At 54.0% G+C, this 26,465-nt stretch overlaps 2 protein-coding genes across 3 annotated transcripts; one reads left to right on the top strand and one right to left on the bottom strand.

Annotated features, from left to right (window-relative positions):
- On the top strand, window positions 1-5,410 carry Nab2 (NGFI-A binding protein 2). 2 transcript variants are annotated; one of them, XM_051176096.1, is made up of 7 exons: window positions 3-302; window positions 1,615-2,488; window positions 2,797-2,930; window positions 3,211-3,262; window positions 3,353-3,485; window positions 3,688-3,879; window positions 4,758-5,410. In XM_051176096.1, exons 1-7 carry the CDS (start codon window positions 220-222, stop codon window positions 4,865-4,867), a joined length of 1,578 nt encoding a protein of 525 aa, XP_051032053.1. In that variant the 5' UTR covers window positions 3-219; the 3' UTR covers window positions 4,868-5,410. The 2 variants fall into 2 exon arrangements, with proteins under 2 accessions (XP_051032054.1, XP_051032053.1); XM_051176097.1 differs by lacking the exon at window positions 3,688-3,879 and having other exon boundaries at window positions 1-302.
- On the bottom strand, window positions 5,350-23,368 carry Stat6 (signal transducer and activator of transcription 6). The gene is made up of 23 exons (XM_051176095.1): window positions 23,289-23,368; window positions 22,630-22,930; window positions 18,922-19,058; window positions 18,512-18,650; window positions 18,156-18,239; window positions 15,719-15,857; window positions 15,542-15,594; window positions 15,284-15,432; window positions 14,067-14,198; window positions 13,776-13,964; window positions 13,142-13,229; window positions 12,882-13,004; window positions 10,959-11,051; window positions 10,509-10,715; window positions 8,943-9,037; window positions 8,706-8,842; window positions 8,254-8,400; window positions 7,984-8,047; window positions 7,789-7,893; window positions 7,609-7,692; window positions 6,789-6,857; window positions 6,577-6,705; window positions 5,350-6,498 (listed from the first exon to the last, which is right to left on the bottom strand). The coding sequence occupies exons 3-23, from the start codon at window positions 19,035-19,037 to the stop codon at window positions 6,285-6,287; spliced, it is 2,556 nt and encodes an 851-aa protein (XP_051032052.1). The 5' UTR covers window positions 19,038-19,058; window positions 22,630-22,930; window positions 23,289-23,368; the 3' UTR covers window positions 5,350-6,284.
- Between the last annotated feature and the right edge of the window lie 3,097 nt (window positions 23,369-26,465).

Consider the following 26,465-nt stretch of genomic DNA (forward strand, 5'->3'; position numbering starts at 1 on the left):
TGCGTCCTGCGGGGGAGGAGGCGCGGAGAGGCGGCGAGCGCAGCCGGGGAGGTGGGGGCAGAGGCGCACACAGAGGCGCGGAGGCTCGGAGAGAGGAGACGTGGAGGGAGGGACGGAGCCTGGACAGCGGTGGACCGGGGACGCGCGCGCCAGGCAAAGCGCAGCGCGCAGCAGGCGCCGGGCACCGACTGGGGAGGCGCGGGTGAGCTCTGGCCGTCCATGCACAGAGCGCCCTCTCCCACAGCCGAGCAGCCACCTGGCAGAGGGGATAACACCCGCCGGACTCCGCAGCCCAGACTCAAGTTAGTGGGCAAAAAGAGGTGTCGGGGAGTGGAGATGGGTGGAGCTGGACTCGGGAATGGGGTCCGGAGGATGGAGGTCGAAAAGAGGACGTGGGGAGGCTGCATGGGGGTGGGAGGTGGAGACTGATCGAAGAGGGGGTAAGTGTTGGAATTAGGGAGCCTTGAGAGCAAGCACAGACCCTGATGAACCTGGATACGCCAGAGTACTGCCTTATTTTCATTCCAGACTTGCTCAGTGGGCATGACCTGGCACGTGAGCCCCCTCTGGAAATAATGTCCCCAAGCGCCAGGGGAAGGGAGAAGCCCCAGACCTAGATCTGACAGCAGAGCGAGGGGTGGGGGCGCTTAGCTGGCTCCGTCAGTGTGTCGCTGTAAGGTGGCACCATCCCTAGGTCCGGGTTCTTTTGGGTTAAGGGGCCTTCTGTGGGGCTTGAAGGGGGCGTGCTTCAGCGTCTCTTTTCATTAAATGACCACAGTTTTCCGTGGGCAGCCCCTTCCTCAGGAGGCCTTCAGCCCCTCCCGCACTCTCTTCAGAAGATTAGGGTGGAAAATAAGGGAGACGAGAGTAGGCGGGAGCCCCCAGGCGGTTTCGCCCACAGACGCTGCCTCTGTAGGCGTGTGTGGGAAGAAGAGCCCCGGAGCAGAACAATCGAGGCTTCCCTCCTCCCCCACTGCCTGAGAAGAGAGGGGCTTGCTGAATAGTGGGAAGGGTCGCACAAAAGGACGGGAGCAACTGGAGGGCACCGGGCACCCTGAAAGTTGGGACAGACACTCGGAGGGTGGACAACTTCTACTCCCAGGAAACTGAGCGCAGAGCCGGCCGAGGGTTGGCTGAAGAGCCAGGGAAGGGGCCACACCCCTCCCTCTCAGCCACCTGGCGAGGAGCAGCCCCTGGCTTGCTAAGTTAACTGTAATGTGGGATGTTTGTTACATGGAGCAGTGTTGAGGCTGCTGAGTGTTCAGGGGGAGAGGGGAGAACTGTGACTTAGGGAAAAGTAGGTCTGGTCGGTTCAGGGAAGTGTTAGTGGGCCTTCCTTGTTCAAGGCCGTGCTGCCCCAGACCAGAAAGATCAGAGTAAAAGATGAGGTAAGGGTCCCCCCCCCCCCGTAGCTGTAGATAGGGGGCCAACAGCACGGGCTCGGCTGCTGTGCCTCTAAGCAATGCTCGGTTCTCAGAGTACTCAGCCTTGGGCAATGGGCAGAGAAGGCATTGGAAAGGAAGGGTGAGGCGGAGGCAGGGAAGCAGAATTGCTAGTGTGGGTTGGTACCCAGCGGACACTTGTACTCACTGCCCCCCTGCCCTTCCTTCTCAGGGCAAGTGCCCCGACCATGGCACTGCCTCGCACCCTGGGTGAGCTGCAGCTGTATCGGGTCCTGCAGCGTGCCAACCTCCTTTCCTACTACGAGACCTTCATCCAGCAGGGAGGGGACGATGTGCAGCAGCTGTGTGAAGCTGGTGAGGAGGAGTTCCTGGAAATCATGGCACTTGTGGGCATGGCCACCAAACCACTCCATGTCCGGCGTCTACAGAAGGCTCTGAGAGAGTGGGCCACCAACCCTGGGCTGTTCAGCCAGCCGGTGCCTGCTGTACCCGTCTCCAGCATTCCACTCTTCAAGATCTCTGAGACGGCGGGTACCCGGAAAGGGGGCATGAGCAACGGGCACGGCAGCCCCGGAGAAAAGGCAGGCAGCGCCCGAAGTTTTAGCCCCAAGAGCCCCCTTGAACTTGGGGAGAAGCTGTCGCCACTTCCTGGAGGGCCTGGGGCAGGGGATCCCCGGATCTGGCCGGGCCAGAGCACTCCAGAATCTGATGTTGGAGCAGGAGGAGAAGAGGAGGCTGGGTCTCCCCCTTTCTCTCCACCTGCAGGGGGAGGAGTCCCCGAGGGGGCTGGAGCTGTGGGCATGCCTGCAGGTGGGCCTGGGGGTGGTGCAGACCGCCTGGAACCGGAGATGGTAAGGATGGTGGTGGAGAGCGTGGAGAGGATCTTCCGAAGTTTCCCCAGGGGTGATGCCGGAGAGGTCACATCCCTGCTGAAGCTGAACAAGAAGCTGGCACGTAGTGTGGGCCACATCTTTGAGATGGATGATGGTGACAGCCAGAAAGAGGAGGAGATCCGGAAGTACAGCAGCATCTATGGCCGCTTGGACTCGAAACGGCGTGAGGGCAAGCAACTCAGCTTGCACGAGGTGAGGGCAGGTCCTCAGGGCTGCCCTGAACTCCTGAGGGTCAGCCCATTTGCCTCTGAGAATGCTTGCATCTTCAGACTATGGACCGCTGTCCCCGTGGCCACCCAAGTCCCCTCAGACACAGAGCAGGCCCTGGTTGGCCGCTTTGAGTCCCTCCCTTCTACCCCTCAGGAAGGTCCTGGGTTGTATTTAAAGCAAGCATCCCTTGGATGGCCTCCCCCTCCCCTTCCCCTCCCTGTGGTGAAGGGGGGAAGCCAGGGGTGAAGGGAGAAAGAACCAGGATTCACACTGGTGTCCTCTTACCACAGCTGACCATCAACGAGGCTGCTGCCCAGTTCTGCATGAGGGACAACACGCTCTTACTTCGGAGGGTGGAATTGTTCTCGCTATCCCGCCAAGTGGCCCGAGAGAGCACCTACCTTTCCTCCTTGAAGGGATCCAGGTGAGACCCCCTTTCCCTGGGCCACTTTGGTTGGAACCCCGCCAGAGTTGGACGCCCCCCTCCCCCTTAGTTCAGGCAGCTCTAGGCCTGCTCTCCACCCACGGTCTTCTGGTGCCAAGTCAACTTGTCTGAGGCCTGCTCTTCACTCCCAACCCCCCACCATAATGACTGAACTGGAGGTGCCTATCCAGCCAGCCTCTTGGAGGTTTCCTGGCCAGACTGTGTTCTGTCTGCACCCTGGGACCGACCCTCCCTAACGCCACCTCCCCTATTCTCCTAGGCTTCCCCCTGAAGAGTTAGGTGGCCCACCGCTGAAGAAACTGAAACAAGAGGTAGGTTTGGCGTTAGTGGGACAGGGCAGAATAGCCAAGCCTAACCACTGCCTCGCTGTGTTCTCATTTCCCAATTGTGGGCATCCACAGGTTGGGGAACAGAGTCATACTGAAATCCAGCAGCCTCCCCCAGGCCCTGAGTCCTATGCGCCCCCATACCACCCCAGCCTAGAGGAGGACAGCGCCAGTCAGTCTGGGGAGAGCCTAGATGGCCACTTGCAGGGTGAGCGCATTACTTCTGCTTAGGGAGGAGGTGGGGGCGGGCGGGTGGGTTCCCGGAGTGAGCCAGGAGTCAACTGCCTGGAGCAGGGCTGGGAGGTCTGGCTGGATGTGGGCAGAGGAGCCTATGGGAATGACTTGTCGGTTGAGGGTGGGTACCGTTGGCGGCAGCCCCCGCCTGACCTGACCAGTGCCCATGCCCACAGCTGTGGGGTCGTGCCCAAGGCTGACGCCGCCCCCTGCTGACCTGCCCCTGGCATTGCCAGCGCATGGGCTGTGGAGCCGCCACATCCTGCAGCAGACACTGATGGATGAGGGGCTGCGGCTCGCCCGCCTCGTCTCCCACGATCGCGTGGGCCGCCTCAGCCCCTGTGTGCCTGCGAAGCCGCCTCTCGCAGGTGAGGCAGCCAGCAGTGCTGTCCCTAGACACCCCATGCCCACCCAAGGGCCCTGGTTTTCTAGGACCAGAGGGGAGGAAGAGGGATCCAATAGGATTGTCAGAACAGTAGCAGGGGTTCCAGCTAGCCAGACTTTAAGCAGGGGCAAGCTACTGCTGGGTTGTTTACGATGGGTGGGGAGCGTTTGGCCCAGGTGGGGATCTTTGGGGGGGGGTGCAAACAGAATGAGGGGTGAAGGTGAACAGAGTCAACAGTAAGAGAAGCCCGCCTAGAACTGCCTGATGCAGGGGTGTGGAGTCGCGGGGATAGGGTTCCCCAGCTTGGAAGCCAACGAGCCCAAAGCTGGGCGCTTTGTGTGTGGATAGGAAAGGAGTGGGCCGGCAGAGGGCCGGGCAGCCTCTGGGCTGAGAGTGACGCAGCAGACAAAGCCACCAACCCTGGCTTGGTATTTTTAAACTCTGCGTGGGTGGGAAGTGGGGGCGGGGACTGGAGGGGGGGCTTTTCTTGAGGGAGAAGCTGGGAGTCTAGCTTCCTGTGTTTCCCCTGATTTGGTTACTACCAAAACCTCGGGGAGAGGGGGCTCTTGCAGGGCAGGTGAGGCCTGGGACGGGGCCAGAGATGAGTGGTGGGTGGCCGAGCCTGGGAAGGGGGAGGGGGCAGAGGTCAGAGCCAAGCCGCCCCCGCAGCTCCCGACAGAACCAGAAATTCCAGCAGAGCAGAGGCGGGCGAGACAGAGAACGAGAGAGACAGAGAGCTACACACAACCAAAATAGGAGGGAGCTGCGCGCCCTTCTCATTTTTCTGTGCTGGCCTCACTCAAAACGACCCATCGGCCCAGCTTCGGCCCGTGCCTCCTAACCCACACATCCTTCCTACAGAATTCGAGGAGGGCTTGCTGGACCGGTGCCCGGCCCCAGGACCTCATCCTGCCCTGGTGGAGGGTCGTCGGAACAGCGTGAAAGTGGAAGCCGAGGCCAGCCGGCAGTGAAGGCGGGGGTGTCTCAGGCCCAGGACCCAGACGTCTCCGTCCTCGAACTCCAGTCAACGCCCTAGAAGGATCCTTCTGCTGCCCTTCTGCCACCCATCTGCCCCATGGGCACAGGACTGTGGGGCTTCAAGCAATAACAAGCAGAGGCCTGGACTTAGGAGGGTGCAAGGTGCGCCTTCACCCGGCTCAGGGGCGGGGACTTTGCCTCCGGCCTGCTGGGCATCTCCCTCCCTCACCCCACACACCCATTCCCCCCCAACACTGGGTCTCCCTCCCGTTTCTTTGTGCTTCTAGTTTCTTTTAACAAGTGCTGCGGTTTGCCCACCCATCCTCATCACCCCCGCACACCCCCAGCGGTTCGTTCTTGTACTGTGTGAGGGTCCCCCATAGTTGCCTCCACCAGCCCCTTCGAGGCCTGGGTTGGACCCTGGGCCTCAGGCCAGCAGCACCTGTCGAACTCTTAGAGTGTCTTTCTTTTCAGATCGTGTACAGTAGATTATTTATTTTGTTATTTTGGAATAAAATTTATTTTATGGCTTAGGATCCATGACACCCCCTCCCCCTTAAGAAGGTAAATGATGGCATGAGGTGTGTGAATGGAGAGAAGCCGGCAGTGGATGGAAAACAGGAGACAGACAGCGCCCAGGGCTTTAAGCGGTGAGGCCTGTACCCCCATTCAGTTCCTCGGGCTCTAGGAAACAGGAAGCAGCGAGTTACCAAGACTATAGATAGCTATCTATATGCATGTCACAGCCACGTAGTTACACTCCCAAAACGGCATCGGGTTACTCAGCCTTTCAAATGTGTGGTCACACAGGCAAACAGCAGAGATACATGTCCTGTGTGGTCATCAGCGGGTGCGACATCTGTAGGTTAGCATGTCTCAGGTAAACATTGGCACAGCTACACACACAAGCCTAGCTCTTGTGAGGCTTACCCTCAACTGTCACAGCCTCTTTTGGGCAAGAATTTGGGGTTTTTAATCTGAGCAAAATCCTCCCCTGCTTCAATCCTCTAGGTCTATGCCCTCTCCGAGGAGGCAGGTGGTGTCCTGTGTTTCTGCATGCGTGTCCCAGGCCCTGGCTCAACACAGGAGCCCCTGGTACCCTAGCCTGTGCTTGCCTAGACCCCTCCTGCTCTGTGTCTTCTGGTCCCTGTGTGTGTGTGGGGGGGGGTGTAGGCATGACAGTGCCTGTTACATCAGAGTCTGAACATCCCCTGCCCCGTGCTGGAGAGGGGGCCCATGATGTGTTTGGAAACACAAGTACAGTGGCTCCATATGCCGCCACCATGCCTTCCAGTCAGTTCTTTCCTTCTGGCCAAGGAACAGCTGGAGATGGGAGGTGCCTGCATGAGCAGGTGTCCCGAGCAGGTCCATAGAGACAGAGAGGCTCTGTCTGGGCTTCTCCAGCTGGGATCACCAACTGGGATTGGTCCGTAGGTCCAGGTGGGACATTGAGATCCCAGGTTGCCCATAAGCAGATGGTTGCAGTAGGGCCTGGGCCCCAATTCCTCCTGCCTCCCCTTGGCCCTCCAGGAGCAGCTTGGTGAGGTCCTGTTCAGTGGGTGGCAGGAGGGGAGGGAACATGTCTTCATGGATGGTTCTGTTTCCTAGGCCCACTTCCCCGACCCTGCAAGGAAGAGGGAAAAATATTGGTGCAGGCAGGGCAGCCACTCTCCCCAGCCCTCACTCCCAGGCTCCTACTCACCAGGTGCCCTGGGGGAACCCTCCCACAGGCTGAGTTAGGCAGCTGTCTTCTGCCATGGTCACGTCTGGGCAGAGCAAAGGTTCAGGGCTGGACACAGCATGCTCCTGGGACTGACATTGTAGCAGGCCCCTGCCAGGGGTCAGAAGAGGACATTAGGAGGGGGCAGACGGAAAGAATGGAGATGGTGGGGTCAGGAGGGTTTTGCCACTTACTGGGGGTGAGGCTGGTCAAAGGGTAGGCTCATCTGGCTCATGTTGGGGGGCATTTGCAGGTGAGGCGGCCTAGAAGGAGAAAAGAAGAAAGAAACCGGGCAGAGGAAGAGTATTGCAGAGTCTACACCCGGGCTGGGCCCGACCCTGACTTGGCATTTCACTAACATTCCTTAAGCGAGCCATTTCTGTGACCCTAGATCAGTTTCTTCCCCTGAAAAATGGTGTGCGTTGGTGTGTCCAATCGCCCGCTGGGATTCAAGGAGTGTGCCACCACCGCATGGCCCAATGTTTCATGAGACTGAACTATGGCTCTGTCTCCCAGGCCCACTCCACATCAACGCCCAGGAAGACAGAAAAGCCCTTGACTCAGAGCTGATTAAGCAGCGTAATGCTACTTGGGGGAAGAAAAAGTCTGGTCCATTCCAAGGATCACGAAGATTAACAGATAAAAACCACCACATCCTCTGTGGTGCATGCGGCTCGGCGGTAGAGCATACACTCGGCGTAGGTTCAGTCCTGAGCTCGACCCCCTAGCATCACAACTTTCATGCATACACACAGCAAGTTAGTTACCGTACATCTCACAGGCAGGAGAGAACACACTAACAGTGTTTGCCGTAAGCGCCCAGCTCGGCTCCACACATTACAAACTCGTGGAATTAATCTCAAAAAGTGCTTGGCCCTTGTGCAGTAGGGAATGCCATTATTATCATCGCCGGCGGCTAAGTAACCTATACGCAGTTCGCAGAGCCTGGGACTCAAAGCCCACTGCCTGCAATCGGATGCTGCCCCACCGCACCCTCCCTGGGCTCCGACTTACTCCGGGAAGGCTGGAAGTACACCGATGGACTCTTCTAGAGGGAGGGTTTGAAACGCGTGAATGGAATGAGGCTGCGGCGGGTACCTGAGGGAAGAAAGTAGAGCCTGATGCAGGCCCCTCCCCCGAAAACCCTGTCCGCAAGAGCCAGCCCCTCCCTCCTTTGCCTCTCAACCTCCTTACCCCATATCTGAGCTGAGTTGCATGGAGCTCTCAGAGGCCATTGCAAGATCATAGGATGGCACCATGGTAGGCATAGGGGGCTCAGGAGTAGGAAGAGGCTGGTCCCTGGCAAAGGGAAGGAAGCACACATGACTCCTTCCTGCAGGTGTAAGCACCAGCCCCGTCTCCACCCGCTACCCACACCATGGCACTAACCTCTCCACAGTCATTTTGATGGCAGTGGAGACGTAGCCCCTCCCGTCCTTCCCCATCTGCTCAGCTGTAGTGGGAAGGAAGGAACTGCGGTGAACCCCACTCTCAGGGAGGCGGGAAGGGGGAAGGCTGATGGGCGGGTGGAGGCGGGGCCACACAAAGCATGACAGGCAGCAGGAACACACAAAGAGGGGTGTTAAGTGTGGCTGGGCCAGGGAGAAAGTGGGCCACAGGAGGGGCCAGAACCACCCGCTCACGCTTGTAGTGGCTCACGCTTGTAGTGGCTCCGGAAGGCCTCATCCTTGGGTTTCTTGGGGTAGAGATTTTTCAGCTGAGCGAGATCCCGGATTCGGTCCCCCAGTGAGCGAATGGACAGGTCTTTAGCAGAAAATGGCTGGATGTTCTCTATCTGTGGGGAGCCTGAAAGAGGAATGAGGCCCTGAGGACTCCTCTGTCCAAACTTCTCTTCCCCCAGCCCCACACGGGACCCATTCTCAACCACCATGGCATGTGAGAGAGGGTCTAGCCTGGAAGTCTTGCCTGAAGAAGACCCACTCATCTCCATTGCCATGGGAGTTGAAGGTTAGACCATAGGAGGGCAAGAAGTCAGACCTAAAGAAGAACTTCCTAAAGATCGGGTGAACATCGAGGATAGCCAGGGAATTTCCTTCCCCAGAAGCCCAAGAGAGTGCAGCGTGGGCTCGGGGCTGGCTGTGGGGACTCACCATCCTGACCGCGGATCACATGGGCAATGGTGATGCCGCCGATCTCGGAGTCGCTAAAGCGGAGGAGGAAAGTCCCATCTGGCTCGTTGAGTAGAAGGCTTGTGACGTACTGTTTGCTAATGAAGCCGATGATCAGCCTGGGCAGGGTTAAGGAGGAGACATGGATGTGGACCCCAGGTGTGGCTGGTGAGGGGGCCTCAGGTACAGGTACGGGGCTGCCTGAGGCCAGGGACTCACCGGTCTGACCAATAGCTCCTGAGGCATCGTTTAGTGAGGTCTAGAACACCGTCAAACCACTGCCAGAAAGTAAAGCCTCGGCCCAACAGGATCTCCTGGAGGGTGGAGAAGAGCAGAGGGGGGGGGGGACTGAGCTGGATGGAGCTAGCTCAGAGCTGAGAGTATGAGAGTCAGATTGAGAATCTAAGGCTCATCAATGGCAACCACTTACCTTGAACACATTAGCCAACCCTTAAGCCTTTTCTGTATGCTAACTTATTTGGATATAACGATAATTCTAGATATAACACAATCATCGTTACAATTTAATGGCTGTTGAGAAAGGTAAGTGACTTCCCAAGGTCCACATTGCTAGCAAAGGACAGAGTGGAGATTTTTTTGTTTTGCTTTTCCAGACAGGGTTTCTCTGTGTAACAGCCCTGACAGTCCTGAAACTTACTCTGTAGACCAGGCTGGTCTCAAACTAGCAGAGATCTGCCTGCGTATGCTGAGATTAAAGGCATGTGCCATCACCATCACCGCAAAGCCAGAGTGGAGATTTAAGTCAAGCAGTCTAGCTTGGGAGTCCCTTGTAACCACTGTGCTAAACTCTGTCCTCAAAGGGGCCTGCCCTGTCCCTTTCAGTCAGGCATTCTCTGGTCACATGACCTTCTCCCCCACCCTCCCAACCCCCATCTTCCGTTTGTTTGAAAGAGAAATGACCTACAGTAGGAACCCGGGGAAGGTAGCTAGCTGTTTAGGTGGATGTGACTAACAGTGGAGGCAGGCACTCACCCTTTTCCGTCCTTATAACCGATTCAGTCCTGAGCCATCTCATTTTGGAGACAGAAAACTCAGTAGCTAATAGGAAAAGTCAGAAATACAGGGCTCCTGTTGGGCATGGGCACTCATGCTGGCAAATTTCTGGACCTAGGCTGGAGGCTAAGGCTGGAGGAGTTTGAGGTCAAGGCCAGCCTGGGTTATACAGTGAGTTTGAGATTAGCCTGAGCTACAGACCAAAAGAAAGAAATCTGGGTTTCTATCTCAGTTAATATCACTTGCTGTGAGACCGTGAACAAACTACGGGAACTCACTAAGCACAGGCAGGCTTTTCATCTGTGAAAGACACACAAATAGCACCTACCCACCCATAAGGGATTGTAATGGACTAAGCTAACACACACACAGTGTGAAGCTGTGCCTGGTATGTAGTGAGCTGTCAGCACACACGGTCTTGCGTGATTTCACTCAGATTTTGCAATAACTACCTTTTAATAGGTCAAAGCCATTTTTCAAATCAGAGCTCTGTTTGCACACAATCAATCACTGCTAAAAACAAGGGAGAGAGAGAGAGGATGGATGGATGGATGGATGGATGGATGGATGGATGGATGGATAGGGGCCCCAGACCAAAACTGAGGGATGCCAGAAAAAGTCACCAAATGGACGAGTTTTCTCTCTGGGCCACGCTGTGATGGAGGCATTGTGAAGGCCCTAAAAGTCTATCCCTGGGCGGAGGCTAGAGAGGTCTTCAGTGGCCAGAGGTGAAAAGCTTGGGGTAGGAAATGGAAAGAGCAAGCAAGTGACCTTGTTGAACTGTGACCAAGACACGCAACGGTGCTGGAAGGCCTCCATGCTCAGGCTGTTGTCATTGAAGATCTTCTGGGCCAGGAAGAGGAAGTGTTCTGGTAACAGTCCCCGGCTGGTCCCCACCTCAGCCATGAACTTGAGGTTCAGAGTTTCACACATTTTCTCCCAGGGCACTCTCTCAGCGACCACAAAAGGCACGCGGTCCTGTGTAAGGGGACAGAGAGAAAGCATGGCCAAGCTCCCTCCAGTGGCCTTCGTCCTTCCCAATTCCCTGAGCTGCCTCTCACAGCATTGTTGTGCGAACTGGCTCACACACATAGTGATTTCTCAGTAGCTGTTAGTGGGGCCATGGCCCAGACAACTGTTAGGAACAGCGTGGAAAGATTTCAGAGGCACAAAAGCAAGAATCCACTGTGCCCCTCTGTCCCATTGCGGGTCTTTCCTTACCACCTCAGAGAAGGCATTGTCCCACAGGATGGTGGCTTTGGCGTTGTTGTCTTGGTTACCGTGAACAATAACCACCAAGGGCAGAGACAGGGCCTAAGGGGTAAGGAAAGAAGTTTATATCCTTAGCGGGGTCAGTCACAAGTGTCCTTGAAGAGCAGGGTTTGGAGAAGCAGTTGCAAGTCAAGTCAGTGGGACAAAGCCGGACTTTCAGGGCTCAGATACCAATCTGAATGCCTAGAAGCTGTGTGACCTGGGCAAACTACAGAATCAATGACCCAATGTCATAGTCATCTGTAAACTGAGGCTGGTTATCTAGGAATATGTCCTGGTTGGTTTTTGCTGTTGACACAAGCTAGAAGAGGGAACCACAGTTGAGGAAATGCTTCTATAAGGCTGGACTGTAGGCAAGACTGTGGAGCATTTTCTTAATCAGTGATTGACGCCGGAGGGCCTAGCTTATTGTGAGTGAAGTCACCCTGTCCACGAGAGTTCTCTGACCCCGCTGGCCCTGCCGCCGCTTCAGCCCCAAATAAACACACAGATGCTATGTTAACCATGAAACTGTTGGCCGATGTTTAGGGTTTCTTACTGGCCAGCCATGTCTTAATTATTAACCCATTTCTATCAATCTATGTATTACCACGAGGCTGTGGCTTACCCGGCAACGCCCCGGCACGTTGTTACTCCTTCAGCAAGCATCATGGCGACTCCATGGGAGGCTCTCTCTGCCTACCTTTTCCAGAATTCTCCTTGTCTCCTAGTCCCACCTATCTTCCTGCCTCATTGGCCAAACAGTGTTTTATTCATCAACCAATAAGAGAAACATATATACAGAAGGACATCCCTCATCACCCCTGGGCAAGTGGTCTTGGTGTACAGAAACAGGCTGAGCAAGCCATCAGGAGTAAGCCAGTAAGCAGCATTCTGCCATGGCTAGGTTCCTGCCCTGCTTGAGTTCCTGCAACTTCCCACAGTGATAGACATGACCTGGAAAGGTAAGAAGTAATGAACTTTTTCCTCCCCAAGTTGCTTTTGGACATGGTCTTTATCATAGCAATGGTAACTCTAAGACAAAACCACCAGACTGTGTGTGCTTGCGTATCACTGGAAACAGTGCCTTGTTCTATAATTAGTTCCTGGCGTGAGTGTGGATGGACACAAGGGTGTGTATGTGTATCACTAGCTCAGTGCCCTGAGCACTGATAAGAGGTAGGCAGGTGTGCTGGCAAAGGCCTGCAATCCCTGGCACAAGGTCTTGACCTTGAGCTTAATGCCAGCCCAGACTACAGAAAAAAGGGGGGGAAGGGGAGAGAGGGGGGAGGAGATGGAAGAGGAGCAAAATGAAAACAAAATGAGATAAAGAGTTGGAGGGTCAGCAAGATGGCCCAGTGGGTAGAAGTGTTTACAGGCAAGCCTGGTGACCCATTAGATCTCCAGAACCCAAGATCTGCAGAACCCACATAAAAGTAAAAGGGCTGTTCTCTGATCTCCTGTGCACTGTGACATGGACATGCTACCCCCTAACACACAATACTGATAATAATATTTAAAGGAAAGAGTTTAAAGCCAATGTAGACTACATAAAACAAAACAAAATTGAGAAGCAAAACGAAGCCAAACAAAATACCTTGATTGCTACACAAGCCATTCTTAGGATATGTCCTTAGGTGCTGTTCCTCTCAGCTGTTTGGTCCTAGTGTATTATCCCAGAAACATGGGGTATGAGGCAGTCATGAGGATGACCCGGGTCCCAGCGTGTGTGAGAGAGGACACGGGTCCCAGGGTGTGTGTGTGTGTGTGTGTGTGTGTGTGTGTGTGTGTGTAGGACATGGGGTCCCAGCATGTGTGAGAACCCGGGTCCCAGTGTGTGTGGAGGAGCGGGTCCCAGCGTGCGGCAGGCTGGGGTCAGGGGTCACCACTCACCTGAAGGTGAATGAGGTGTTTGCTGGGGCCCAACATGAAGCTGGTGGAAAAGACCACGGCGCACTTCTCTTCGGTGACAGACTCTGTGCCCTTCCGCTCACAGCGCTTGATTTTCTTCAGGAGCTGCCAGGGTGAGGAGAGGGGAGCATGGGGGAGCCTGAGCGCAAAGGTCCTGAGGGGGCTTCCTCTCTGGGCCCTCGGCACCCTTTCCACACCACACGCAGCCTGCAGATGGCCCTCCTGCACCCTAGGCCTCTCACCAGGTTCTTGAACAGGGCGGAGCAGCAGTTCCCCGGAATGCTGTTCTCCAGAGGCACGGTGTTGTTCATGATCTCCCCTGTGCTCTCCCTGCAGGGGACGGGGGTGTCACTGTGTGATGCGCCTCACCTGTGCTGAGGAGCTTGGGTCCTCGGGGAACAGTGCTGACAACCACCACTGGCCCTGGCTCTCCATGTCCCTCTCTGTCTCTGTCTTCCTCTCCCAGTGAGTGGAGAGTGTGTGTGTCTGTGTGTATTTATATGTAGTGCTAACACTGAACCCAGGACCTTGGCGTGCTAAGCAGGAATCCTACCGCTGACCCTGTTTGTTTTTAACTTTTATTATCACTGCTGACGTACATGGCCATGGCGTCGGGGGTGAAGTCAGGGGACGCCGCCTTTTAGCAGTCAGTTCTCTCGTCCCACTTTTACACGGGTTCTGGGAATCAAGTCATTGTCACCCAGCTCGTGCAGCAAACCGCGCTGCGCCATCATGCTGGCCTCCCTCTCCTTGGGTTTTTAAGATGAGTTCGGAGTCTCAGAGCTCCAAAGGTTCCTCCCCTCGGCTCTGCTCCTCCCAGCTCCTCTCAGCTGTCACCTCACCAAACTTCTCCAGGCCAGGGCCAGCACCACTTACACTGCGGCCCCAGGCCCTTGTGGCAGGCTTAGTTCTCTAGCCTGTTTCTCTGTCACCATGTCGGCCCTGACCAGTGGAGGCTTGGCTGAGGTCCCCAGGAACTGCAGGCCCAGCAGGAACCGAACTCCAGCCTGGAACTTGGTTTGTGTCTTCAGGACCTGGGGGGGCTGCTTCTCTACCAGGAAAGAGCTGGAAGAGTGAGGGGGGGGGTGAGGGCCCGGGTTCTCTCCTAGTGGCCTCCTTTACTCCCCGGGGTCTGCTTACAGCCAAGCAGGGGCTTATGGTGAGTACCTGGTCACGAGGGCTCGAAGGACTTCATCCAGTCGGCTTACCAGCGATGCCCTGGTCTTGGGTTCGAGCTCCCCGCCGGCTGCCCCCACCTCCTGCTGCAGCTGGGAGTAGATTTCCACCAGGCTTTCACACCTGGGGCCGGGGTGGGTGTCAGGGAGCACAGAATCCAGGCTGTGTTCTTCAGCCCAAACCCAGAACACAGGATATTGTGCAAGCAGGCACGGGGTGGGTAGGGAGTATGGCTGCAAGGCAGGTGGACTGAAGGGGGTTCTAGGCTCTCATGAGGTGCTCACTCTCAAGTCCTAGACTCCCTGTGGAGAGCCCAGCGGCCTCTTCCTACAGTTCCAGTGCCTGAGGGACTGTGTGCTTTAGGGGAAATTGGAAAGTACCATCACCAGACAGACCAAATAGAAAAAGGTTTTTCAAGCCAGGCAGGGTGACTAAACATCTATAATTCCAGTACTTGGGAGACTGAGGCAGGGGGAATGAAGTGAGTTCAAAGCTAGCCTGGGTTATATTGTGAGTTTCAGGACATCTTATAGTAGAAGATGCTGTCTTAAAAACAAACACACATAAGCTTTGTGGTGGCAGCAAATGCCTTTAATCCCAGCACCGGGAGGCAGAGCCAGGCAGATCTCTAAGTTTGAAGCCAGCCCTGTCTACACAGTGAGTTCTAGGACAGTCAGGACTACACAGAGAAACCCTGCCTCAGAAAACAAAACAAAACAAAAAACCCAACAACAACAAACCCCAAACAAACAAAACAAAAAACCCAAAAAAACAGATGGGTGGTGGTACACATCTTTAGCCCCAGCACTAGGGAGGCAGAGTCAGGTGGATCTCTGTGAGTTCAAGACCAGCCTGGTCTACAGAGCGAGTTCCAGGACAGCCAGGGCTGTTACACAGAGAAACCCTGTCTCAAAAAGCCAAACCAAACAAAACAAAAAGAAAAACCAAAACCATACAAACATACAAGCGAGCCACCTCATTCCTCTGGACAAGGACCTGAACAGAGAAATGAGGCTCACTCTCTGTGTCTCCTCGACTGAGCTACTTGCGAAGGATCTACGTGAACAGCCTTGCCCAGAACTACAGGAACTGGCTTCTGTGAGTCTTGGCTTTCTTCAGAGCCATCTCCTCAGTTCCCTCTCCAGCAGACACGATGGGTACCCACCCACCCAGCACGCTCCCATCCCAGCAGCCCGGTCGGTGGTTACCTTTTCTGTAGTCCGGAAAGGCTCTCCTCAAAGGGTGTGCCATTCCCTGCCAGCTGCTGCTGCCGCTTCCAAATCTGGATCCTTTTCAGCACCATGGCCTGGGTGGCCTCCAGGTCCCCAACTGCCCCCTGCAGCATCGTGCTCAGGTCCTAGTAGCAGAGAGGAGCCTGAGCTGGGGCCACACCTCAGTCTGTGCCCATCAGCTCCATCCTTCCAACTCACTTGGAACCCGTCTCTGCCGCTCCATCCTTTACTCACCTCGCTTGGGCCTGTGCCATTGGCTGGAGTTTCTATCAAGCTGTGCAGAGACACTGAGGGCAAGGGCAGAAGTCAGGGACGTAAAAAGAATGGAGATTCACTCGAAGCAGAGATCCAAGAACAGGTCACGTCTAAACCCTCCCCAGACTCCTTTGGGATCCGGGACTTGGACCCTACCTTGTCCAGCCTTGGTCCCTTGCTGCAGAGTTTCCCTGAGAAGGCGGGTCTCTCGAACTCGGTGCTGAAGCCTCCCAAGGGCTGTGGTGAACTTGAGCTCTTCCTGCTTCTGGTGGAAGGATGCTGGCAGATGGCGGAACTGGAGACATGAAGAGGTAAGTCACTCCCCATTCCTCTGCACCCCCCTCTACCCCTCCTCGAATCCCCTCAGGATAAGACCTTTCATTTTCCTGGTATAACTAGCCTCTTAGCCCTTGTTCTATCTGAAGCCACCCTAAACTTGGTTTGGGGTTCACTCCAGCCCCAGGAACTTCCTTTGGTTACCCTGGAATAGACCACCGAGTCTTTTCTGAGTTTATATTCTTCCTAAGTTTTCATAGCTCCAGCTAGCATCCACTGGTCCAGGAATCCAGGGCTGGAAAAGTGTAATTTCACTCACTAACACTCCTAGTGACCCACTAGGAACATTTTTGCTTCCTGTTACTGCAACATTAAGTTCTGCTGGACCCGAAGCTCAGACATCCCCCCTGGCCACTTTGGGCTTCCGATGTCCCTAATCCAGCAGGCTAAGAAAGGAATAACAGGGTTAGGAGGGGTGACTGTGATCCAGATTACCACGGGGAAATTGGATCGCCTCTCCACAATGGAGGTAAGAGAGATTATGTCTGGAGTGTAGGAGATCCTTTAGGGCATCTCTTGGTACTACCATACCCGTCGATTAAAGTTCGTGGGAAGCTACAACAGCCTAAGCCAGGCAGGATGACAAAGGGCATAGACCCCTCAGGAATAAAGGTGTGGGTCACTCCTGCAGGGAAAGAGCCAGGACCTGCTGAGGTGCTTGCAGACAGTGGAGGAAATACAGAATGGGTAGTAAAGGAAGGTAGTTATAAATACCAGCTAAGGGGCTGGAGAGATGGCTCATCAGTTAAGAACACTGATTGCTCTTCCAGAAGACCGGGATTCAATTCCCAGTACCCACTTGGCAGCTCACAACTGTCTATAACTCCAGTTCCAGGGGGATCTGACACCTTCACACAGACATACATGCAGGCAAAACACCAATGCATATAAAATAAAAATAAATAAATTATTAAAAATAAATAAGGCAGGGCAGTGGTGGCACATACAAACACTTGGAAGGCAAAGACAGGTGGATCTCTGTGAGTTTGAGAGTAGCCTGGTCTACAGAATGAGTTCCAGGACAACCAGAGAAACCTTGTCTCAAAAAAACAAAAATAAATGAATTAAATAAAATAAAAAACCAAAAAAAAGTGAGAGCAAGAGTTATCAGTGCTTATAATATTTAAGCTTGAGATACTAAATGTCCCTCAAGGGATAGTGCCACCTATTGTATAATGGGTTTGTGGTTGTACATGGGATACCCATATCATGTTAGGTATAATTATGACCTGGGTATTGTTTTCATTTGGAAATTAAGCATGACATAAGGAGAGATGATTGTGTGTCAGCTTAACAAGGGTGGACATGTTGGTTGTCAATTTGACTATACCTGGAGTTAACTAAAACCCAAGTGGCTAGATACACCTGTGAAGGATTTTTTTTCTTTTTTTTTGGGCTTTTTGAGATGGGGTTTCTGTGTAGCTCTGGCTGTGTTGGAACTTGCTGGGTAGATCAGGCTGACCTCAAACTCGGAGAGATCCACCTGCCTCTACCTCCCGAGTGCTGGGATTAGGGAAGATCGCCTTTAATCTGGGCCACGCGGTCTGCTGGCAGCCAACATAACGGACGTGGAAGGGGGAAACTTGCCCTGTTTGTCAGCTTGTTACTGCTGGCAGTCAGTTCCTTCGCTGGCATTAGAGCCTACTTCAAGTCTGGTGTATACTGGTATACAGAAGACCAGCTGAGACAGCCAGCTTTATGGACTGAACAACTAGTAGACTCTTGTATGACAGCCATTGTTGGACTAGCTGGATGACAACCCATTAGCCATATGTATGTATGTATGTACGTATGTGTGTGTATGTATATGTATATACAAGTATGCATATACAGACGTGTGTGCATGCATGTGTGTGTATTCACTCTATACGTTTTATTCCTTCAAGGACCCTGACTAATACAAATGGGAAGGGGGTATCACTGTTGGGAACCAGCAGTCTGCTGACCCCATCCCTTGATGATGGGCGGGATGCTCATGTCCATGTCTCCTCTAGGTCATGACTTACCTGGCTGCTCAAGCTTTACCTGGCTGCCAGGAGACTCAGTTACACATGGGCAAGTTTCCCTTTTAAAGCAAGCACGCCAAGCGCACCTCTCTCTTGCTCTCTCTCTCTCTCTCTCTCTCTCCCCTGCTTTCGGTTGGCCACCAGCTACCCCCCTTTCTCTCCCCTCTCTCAATAAACTCCACGTGGGCGCTGAATCTCGTGTTTGTGTTTTATAGGCAACAGTCTTACCAAAAGAACAACAATCACAATACCTCTTCTATAACAGCTTTTTTCTCCCCTTGAAGTACTTGTCTAATGATGGCCACCAGCTGCAGGGGGTCCCTCTGGTAGATGCTCTATAGAAGTGAAGGAGACCAGCAGTTAGGTTCACTCCTACCCGTGCCCCCTCCCTCACCCAACTCCTCCCCGCTACTCTGTATATGAGGTGGAGAGCTTAACTGCAGGCTCTCAAGTCTCATACACTGGCATGCTTTAAAAACCGATTTGCATGCCAGCTAGCGCCTAACCGCAGGAATACCATTTGCTTCCAAAGTCTGCCAACCAACTGACTTTCTTCCGGCATCCAGGGCTCACCCCACCCCAACCTTTTCCCTTCCCCTCTGCCCACCTCCAAGGTGCTGACATGCTGCAGAATGGGGCCTCCTTTCCCCTGCTCTCCTGCAGAGGTCTGAAGACGCTGGATAGTGGCTGAGAGCAGGGCACTAGCCATGTTGTAGCAGAAGGCATCTGAACCAACCAGGAACTCCCTGTGGGGACATCACGGTCAGGCCGCCTCAGGCCAGGGCTCCCTCAGTGCTTCTGAACCTCCGCCCCAGAGCGAAGAGCCCTTTCCTCTCTCGGTGGTTCTCTGCAGCTGCCACCCAAGCCTCTTGCTTGCCACTCCCAGCCCCAGTCCCAGCCCCGACTCCCAGCCAAGTCTAGGCCTTTGCCTACACACTAACAAGTCCTCGATTCCGAATTCTGCCAGCAGGAGGGCGCTAAAGAGAGTAAGGGAAGACCTGGGGAGGCAGAACTCACCAGGGTTGGCTCTCCAGCCAGTCAGCCAGGAGATGCCGAAGGTGCTGGGGAAAGTCAACGTAGAGCCGTTGCAGTTTTTCTGGGGACATCTTGGAAATCAGACCCCACAGAGCCATGGTCTGGGGTGTGCAGGGCGCCTGGGAAAGGAGAGCAAGGCCATTCAAAGAGACTCCCAAGAAACTCTAGCTTGTGGAGCAGCCGCCGCTCTTCCCTAACGATGGCCCTGCCAAGAACTTCCCTCAGTCTTGCTGGGCCTAGAACATTGCATCTTTTCTTAGCTGTAGATTCCTTCTAGTTTCTCATGAAGTCCCAGTGAGCTGAGTTAGGGTGTGAGGTATCACACGCCTTCTTCCGTAACCTTTCCTTTCTTCCATCATTTGATCATACCCATGGCCACGGGCTCCCTTGGCCAATGCCTGACACAGGGCAATACCTTCAGTAGCAGACAAGCCAACCTGAAGAAAGACAGCCAGAGGGTGGGGTGACAAGAAGATGCAAGACAGAGGGGAAGACAGGCGGTGTCCACTGGGGCTCAGGACCTGCTCTGGTTCTGGGGGTAAAAAGAGTGTACTCGAAGTTCTTATCGTGACATATGAGGGCTTTGATGAATAGGGCACTCTGATGTTTTGCTTAAAGACACTTGGCTCTGTGGATCACTTTGCTCCCGAGCTCCCGGGATCCTCTTGTCTCAGCCTCTCTTATGCTGGGATTGCAGGTACATGGCTCGGTACCTCTGCTCCTTCTAAACATCTGAAAGCACTGGGCAATTTTAATTTTAGGGGTGCCGTGAAAAAACGCAGGGCCTAGTATATGCTACGCAAGCGCTCTGAGTGTATCAGAGGGCCTCCCCATGCAGGTCAGGCTGGCCTCGAACTCAGGATCTGCCTGCCCCTGCCTCCTGGGTGCTGGGTTTAAAGGTGTGGGACATAAGATTCTCTGGTCTCCACTTCCCAAGTGCTGACATGTACCACCACATTTGACTCCGATTTTAGTTCTCAATCTCTGTGACACCAGTGTCAGGAAAGGACACTCCAAGGTGTCCTTTGGATACTTGAGACCATGGAGAGAGCCTGAAACAGCATGCAGCAACTGCTCTTATATCTATTATATTTTCTCCCATATATATATATATGCAAAGTTTAATACATAAATTGGACACATAAAGAAACAATAGAATAAATTATACAACATAATTTTAAACAAATTTTAAAATTCATGAGTTCCTTTTTACGTTTTCCATTTCTTATTCTCAGAGCGTAGCTTACTGTAGGTAACTAAAGCCATGGAGAGCAAAACCATAGGTAGGGAGGGAGCACACAGCAGTGTTGATGGCTACTATGGAAGGCAAAGGTTCTACTGGGCCTATGCTTCCTTTCTCCCTGCCACGGGACCCTAACGGTGTCCGCTGAAAACTCTCAAAATTCTAAGATCCTATGAGACAATTTGAAAGAAGCCACCATGGAAAGGTGTCTGCCTAACATCTATAAAACTCTAAGTTCGGTGCCCAACACTGCCAAAATCACCAAGCTTGATGACGAAGATAACGGTGTGCACTGTTCCATAGACATATCATAGCTCATTGGAACCTCACAACCTTGTGTGGTTATGGAAGCCGTGTGTGTGTGTGTGTGTGTGTGTGTGTGTGTTTTGTATGGAGTGGGGTGGTTAGGGAGGAAGCCCAGGGCATCATGCATGCAACTACGTAAGTGCTCTATCCCTGAGCTACATCCCTGTCCACTCACAACAAATTTTTTAGTTTTCTATTATTTAATTTTAATAGTGTTTTGCCTGCATGTATGTATGCCTCTGGAACTGGAGTTAGACAGTTGTGAGTTGCCATGTAGGTGTGGGAATCAACCCCAGGTCCTCTGGGAGACCAGCCAATGCTCTTAACCACTGAGCCATCTTTCCAAGTCTATTTTAAAGTGTGAGATTATCCTTTTTCCTAGATGAAGAAACTAAGGCTCAGGAGGTTATTTAACTTGGCCAAGGCCACTGGCCAATGAGGTAGAAATCGGTCTCTGTATCTCCATGAGGATTAATCACTAAACTGTGCTGTTAGGATTCCTTCCAGCTCAGAAACCCAATGCCTCAAGAAAACAGGGCAGGAAGAAGGGGAAGGGGAGCAGAGAAACAACAGGATTGGCCAACCTATAGTTTGGAGCCAGGAAGAGTGATGTAACATGACCCCCACCCCCCAAAAAAACCAGGAAGAGTGATGTAACATGACCCCCCACCCCCAAAAAAAACCAGGAAGAGAAGAAAAAGGAGAGAGGAGGTAGGTGCAGGAAGAGAGAGCTAGCTCCCTTCTTTTCCAGGGGCCTCAAGGTGGGCTGGGTAGCTCAGTGGTTTCCCAGATGGCTCTCAGTTCACAGGTTTTCATAGTGTCCTCTCAGAGAGGAAGAGGCGGAGGAGGATGGATGGAAACTCCCCGGGTGTCCCCAAGTCCTCCTGCTTCTTGAGCCTCTCAACTCCCCAAGGTCTCCCTGATTGAAGAAAAAGAGGCCCCTTCTCAGAACACTGCTACCCCTAACGATCTTGATTTTCTCTCCCTCTCCCCGACTTCTTACTCCCCCCCACCACTCTGAGGACTCTGGACCAGACATTCTTCGCTCTCGATCTGCCCACCCCTTTGGGTGGGGCATCCTAAAGAGTCACTTAAGGCTTGTTTTCAGTTTCAAGGGAGAATTCTATTCTGTCTGCTCCCAGGCTCTGGCGGGCTCAGACCTTTGGCCCAACCCTTACCCTCCTGGGGACTGGGGACCTCCAAGCCACCAGCAGCTCCCATTTCCCCTAAATCCCCTTACAGACTGACTCAGGTCTCATCCTCCTCCCTTCCCAGACACCACGATGCCCGTCTTTCTCCCCCTGAGCACCCGGTAACGGCGCTGGCCAGGTCTACAAGTGGGGCCAGGACACGGTTTGCGTTCAGTCCCGTAGGGAGGGACGCGGGGAAGGCGGAGCCACACCGCAAGGGGCGGGGCCAGCGTTGCCATCCAGAGTCCCCCTCCCCTCCGCAGGGGAAGCCCGCCAGCCCAGGACCTTCTTCAGAAGCTTGGTGGCCCGGGTGCTACCCTGTGGCCTGTCCCCCTGCACTCCGAGTGCGCTGGCCGAGGGACCCCAGGGTCAGAAGTCAAGGGCTTCTCTGAGTTGCCCAATGTGTGCCTGTGGCGGTGGCGGTGGGGGCGGGAAGGGTGCGAGGAGGTGGAGCCAGGTCAGCACGAGGAGGGTTAACCCCGGGCCGGCCGCCCTCGCTCCCACGGGGAAACCTCAGCCTTTTCTGCAGCCGAGCGAGCAGTGCGCGCCGAGCGAGGGGGAAGTCCCCCCTCCTCCGGGCACCATGAGGTCTGCCTCTGGGTCTCGCTCATCCTCCAGCCACACCCTGAACGGGAACCTTTCAGCGGGCATCAGCTAGGGGTGGGACAGGCTGGGGGAGGGGGAGGGCGGCCCAGAGGGCCCCTCCGCCCCGAGACTCTTCCGTGTCCCGGGAGGGGCAGCGTCGGGGGAAGCGGAGGGGAGTGTGGAGGCCTCTACCCAAAGTTGGCAACTGCCAAAACCCAGTGCCACCAGCCACTAACACCAGCAGACACCATTTCCAGGGCACCAGCCGCCCCGCCCAGGGGAGGATCCCGGGAGGCCCCGAAGTCCACCCCCCACGTTTGCCCAAAGCCCCCCACCCACCCTGCTCGCCCGCAGACAGCCCCTCACCTTGGCAGCCCCTCCGCTGTCTTCTCCCTCTCTCAGCGGGCACTGCCGGGCCCCATGGGTCTGTAGCTCTGTCCAGCGGGTTCTGGGCCGGCCCTAAAAACTCAGTGTGTGCACGCACACATCCCACATCACACACATACACACAGGCGCGCACGCACACACAAACACACACACACACACACTCGGCCCCAGGCCTTTCTCTTCACTGTAAACCCTGGCTGCCCCGGCCTGCTGTTTCCGGCTTCTCTGTCTGCCCAGGTCCCTCCCTGGAGCTCTGACGACACAGAGAAGAGAAAGTGGGCTGGAGGAGGAAGAGGAAGAAAGTGGGGTGAACGTGTATGCCTGCCGTGCCCGGTGGGGAAGCACGATGGGGCGGGCAGAGCTGGAGCTCGGCTGAGTCACTCGCTGCAAGGAGGCTGACCTCCTCCTCTAGCCCCCTAACAATGATCCACTTTTTCCTCTGCAAAGTCAGCTCCTATCTGGGAGAGAGGCACGCCACCCTCGACCGCCTAGCTACCGTGCAAACTTTCCCCGGGTGGGAGGTTGGGGCCCCGGGGGGCTGTGCCCTGGGGCAGCTGACCCCACCGGGCCGTGCGCCCCCTGCGGTGAAGGACCCTGAGAAGTGGCCCGGAGCCCGCGGCCCCGAGAGCTAGGCTCACCTCCTTGCTAGGCGGGAACGCCTTAGAGGTCCCGTGACGCTGTAAGGAGGAAGTGGGGGAGGGGAGCCCTTAGCTCAGAATTCTAGAAGACTCCAGGGGAGCTGGAAGGGAAAGGGATCCACACCGGGTACCAAGCCTCAGACCCTAGTGATAGCCGCTGAGGGTTGCCAGAAGATTCCTAGGGGCCAAGCTTGTATGTGAATTTGCAAAGTGCCCGTCTATTTCTGGAGTAAACACGGAGACACACCCAGTACAAACGTATACTTTCCCTAGCCACAAGACTGCACGCACACAAGCACACGTTCACACGTGTAGTGTCAGGCTCGCACACATGTCAGCACTCAGAGCCACTTAGAGTCACACACGCAAACACACGCGTTCACACATGTAACGGCAGGCTTGCACACATGTCAGCACTGAGAGCCACTTAGAATCACACACACACCTTGTTCGGCTACTCATGCACACGCACACACATCCACACGTTCATACATGTAGTGTCAGGCTCTCACACACATCAGCACACAGTCACTTAGAGTACACACACACACACACACACACACACTTCTGAGTCACCACAACCGGAGGATTGTTCTGTAGTTCTTGCTGGGGGAGGATAGCGAGGCCCCCAAACCTGATAGTCAAGGGATGTGTGGAAGGATGGTGTCTGAGGGTGTCGGTGTGTGTTAACTTTATTTTTGTATCTCTTCTTGCCTTTCAGGGCCAGGCTGAAGAGCTAAAGCCAGTCTTATGCTGCCCCCTGGTGCCTACACTGATTTCTCTCCTACAGTGCACATGTAGACGACCCTCCAGCAGCTGGCTGGTAGGAACAATTTGCCCATGTGGTAATAGTCGTGGACTTTGAGCAGGGGCTCTTTGTGTAAAAAGGTGGCGCTAACTGAAAGACGGGCTGGTTCATTCTCTGTGAAATGGAGCTCACAGAGTCACTTAGCCCATGCAGGTGTGAGAGTGAGTATAAACACAGGCTTAGAGCAGTGTTGGTGTGGAATAAACAGGCTTTAGGCACCTTGGTTGCTGTTGCCTAATTATTTGATATTTGTTGTTGATGTTTTCTTTGAGACAAGGGCTCCTTAGGCCAGGCTGGCCTTGAGATCGATCGCCGCATAACTAAGGGCAAGCTTGAAATTCACCCCCTGTCTCCAACTCCCAAGTGCAGGGCTTGGGTTCGTGTGGTGCTACTAGTTGAACCCAGGGCTTTTTGCCTGCCAGGTAATCATTCTACCAGACGGAGCCACATTCTCAGCCTGTCACACTATTGATTGAGGTTTTTTGTTTGTTTGTTTGCTTTATTTTGGTTTTTTTGAGACAGGGTTTCTCTGTGTAGTCCTGGCTGTACTGGAACTCACCCTGTAGACCAGGCTGACCTTGAACTCACAGAGATCCGCCTGCTTCTGCCTCGTGAATGCTGCGATTAAAGTCATCTGCTACCACCACCCCCCCCCCGGCCTATTTGATTGTTTTTTAAGTGTGTGGTTATATTGTATGCATGCATGTGTGCCTCATGCAAGCCTGGTACTCTCAGACACTAGAGGAGCACATCACATCCCTGGGACTGGAGTTGCAGGTGGCTGTGTACGACCACATGGGTCTTGGTAATCAAATCTAGGTCTTGTGGAAGAGCAGCCAGAGCTCTTAACCACTGAGCCATCTCTCCAGTACCAGACACTGTTGTTATGGCCCAGAATATATGTTAGCTAGTTAGGAAAGCAGGTTCTCTATCTCACCTGGAGGTTCTTGGACTGGGGAAGGGTAATACTATTGCCTCAAAGGCAGAGCCTAGAAGAGGTATGTCTTTATGAATGTCTTGGGTCTGGAAGCAGGGGTGGAGATGGCAGGCAGGAGTCTGTCCAGAGACTGGTCCAGCAAGTAATGCTTACCCTGGGGTATGAGCGTAAGTGAGCTCACGACACACACCCCTTCTGTGTGTTTCCAGGTGCCCACCGTACACCCGAATGTCCTCAGACGGTATGGAAGCCAGGCTCTCCCACCTGAAGATCTCAGGAGGTCCGAGTCCAAGGACAGGCAGGGAGACCGGAGTAGCCCCGGCTGCAGTGGGCCTGAGGTACAGTGAGGTGACTGGGCCTCGTTTTAGATTGTGTAATTGTAGGCTCAGGCCAGCTTTCATTAGTGGTACCTGTCTGCATGACACTGTCCTTCCCTCCAGGCCCTGCATCCCACCCAGAGACTCTGAGAAAAAGCCCTGGGGTGGGGGACAACTTTATGGTGTGAGAACTTGAGGTTACAACCCAATACTGAGTCACAAAAGCAATCTGATGGGCGTATCAGTTTTGCTAGGGCTGCTATAGTAAAAACACAGCAAGCTGGGTGGCTTAAACAATAGAAATTTGACTCATGGTGTCGAAAGCTAAAATCCCAGGATCAAGGTGTTGCCAGGCTGTTTTTTTCCTGAGGACTACGAAGGGCTTTAACTACTAATTTTTCAAGGAACATAGCTCATCCCATAATAGTATCTTGACCACAGAGGCAGGCGGATCTCTGTGGCCAGGTCAGCCTGGTCTACAGCATGCGTTCCAGGGCAGCCGGGACTACGCAGAGACATGATTCAGAGGTTAAGAGCACTGGCTGCTCTTGCAGAGGTCCTGAGTTCAGTTCCCAGCAACCACATGGTGGCTCACAGCCATCCGTAATGAGATCTGCTGCCCTCTTCTGGCTTAAAGGTGTGCATGCAGACATAGCACTCACATACATAAAATAAGTAAATAAATCTTTTAAAAGTTTAAAAATTATAAAAACAAAAAAAGCCAGCGCTCTGTCTGCCTTGTGGCTGTCACCAGATGTGTCCCCTCAGCAACTATTCCAGTCCCATGCGTGCCTGCCTGCTGCCACAATCCTCTCAGCGCTGGTCGCTAACTCTCTGGGACAATGAGCCCCAAATTAAATGTTTTCTTTTACAAGTTGTCTTGGTCATGGCGTTTTGTTATGGCAATAGGAAAGAAAGTAAGACCGATTGTTCAGTGAACCCTTGTTCCCATTTTCTGTGTGTGTCTGACTCCCAGACCTACTTTCTAGTACAGGTTGTGTTTATTTAAAACAAACCAGCGAAAAGGATGGCTCTGTGTATGAATCAAAGTGTTTGTTGCACAAGCGTGACTGACTTGAGTTAAAAACCTGGAACCCAAGTTAAAAAAAAAAAAA

This window comes from Phodopus roborovskii, unplaced genomic scaffold (assembly GCF_943737965.1).
Source record: "Phodopus roborovskii unplaced genomic scaffold, PHOROB, whole genome shotgun sequence".
Classification (NCBI taxonomy): domain Eukaryota; kingdom Metazoa; phylum Chordata; class Mammalia; order Rodentia; family Cricetidae; genus Phodopus; species Phodopus roborovskii.

What these genes read in the sequence shown, in the direction of transcription:
- Nab2 (XM_051176096.1), top strand. Translation starts at nt 220, where the DNA reads ATGCACAGAGCGCCCTCTCCCACAGCCGAGCAGCCACCTGGCAGAGGG. An exon ending in CCTAGATGGCCACTTGCAGG is followed by an intron (nt 3,486 to 3,687) that starts GTGAGCGCATTA and finishes CCATGCCCACAG; the next exon opens with CTGTGGGGTCGTGCCCAAGG. An exon ending in TGCGAAGCCGCCTCTCGCAG is followed by an intron (nt 3,880 to 4,757) that starts GTGAGGCAGCCA and finishes TCCTTCCTACAG; the next exon opens with AATTCGAGGAGGGCTTGCTG.
- Stat6 (XM_051176095.1), bottom strand. Translation starts at nt 19,037, where the DNA reads ATGGCTCTGTGGGGTCTGATTTCCAAGATGTCCCCAGAAAAACTGCAA. An exon ending in CTTCCGGAGCCACTACAAGC is followed by an intron (nt 8,048 to 8,253) that starts GTGAGCCACTAC and finishes TTCCCACTACAG; the next exon opens with CTGAGCAGATGGGGAAGGAC. An exon ending in CAACTCAGCTCAGATATGGG is followed by an intron (nt 7,693 to 7,788) that starts GTAAGGAGGTTG and finishes TTCTTCCCTCAG; the next exon opens with GTACCCGCCGCAGCCTCATT.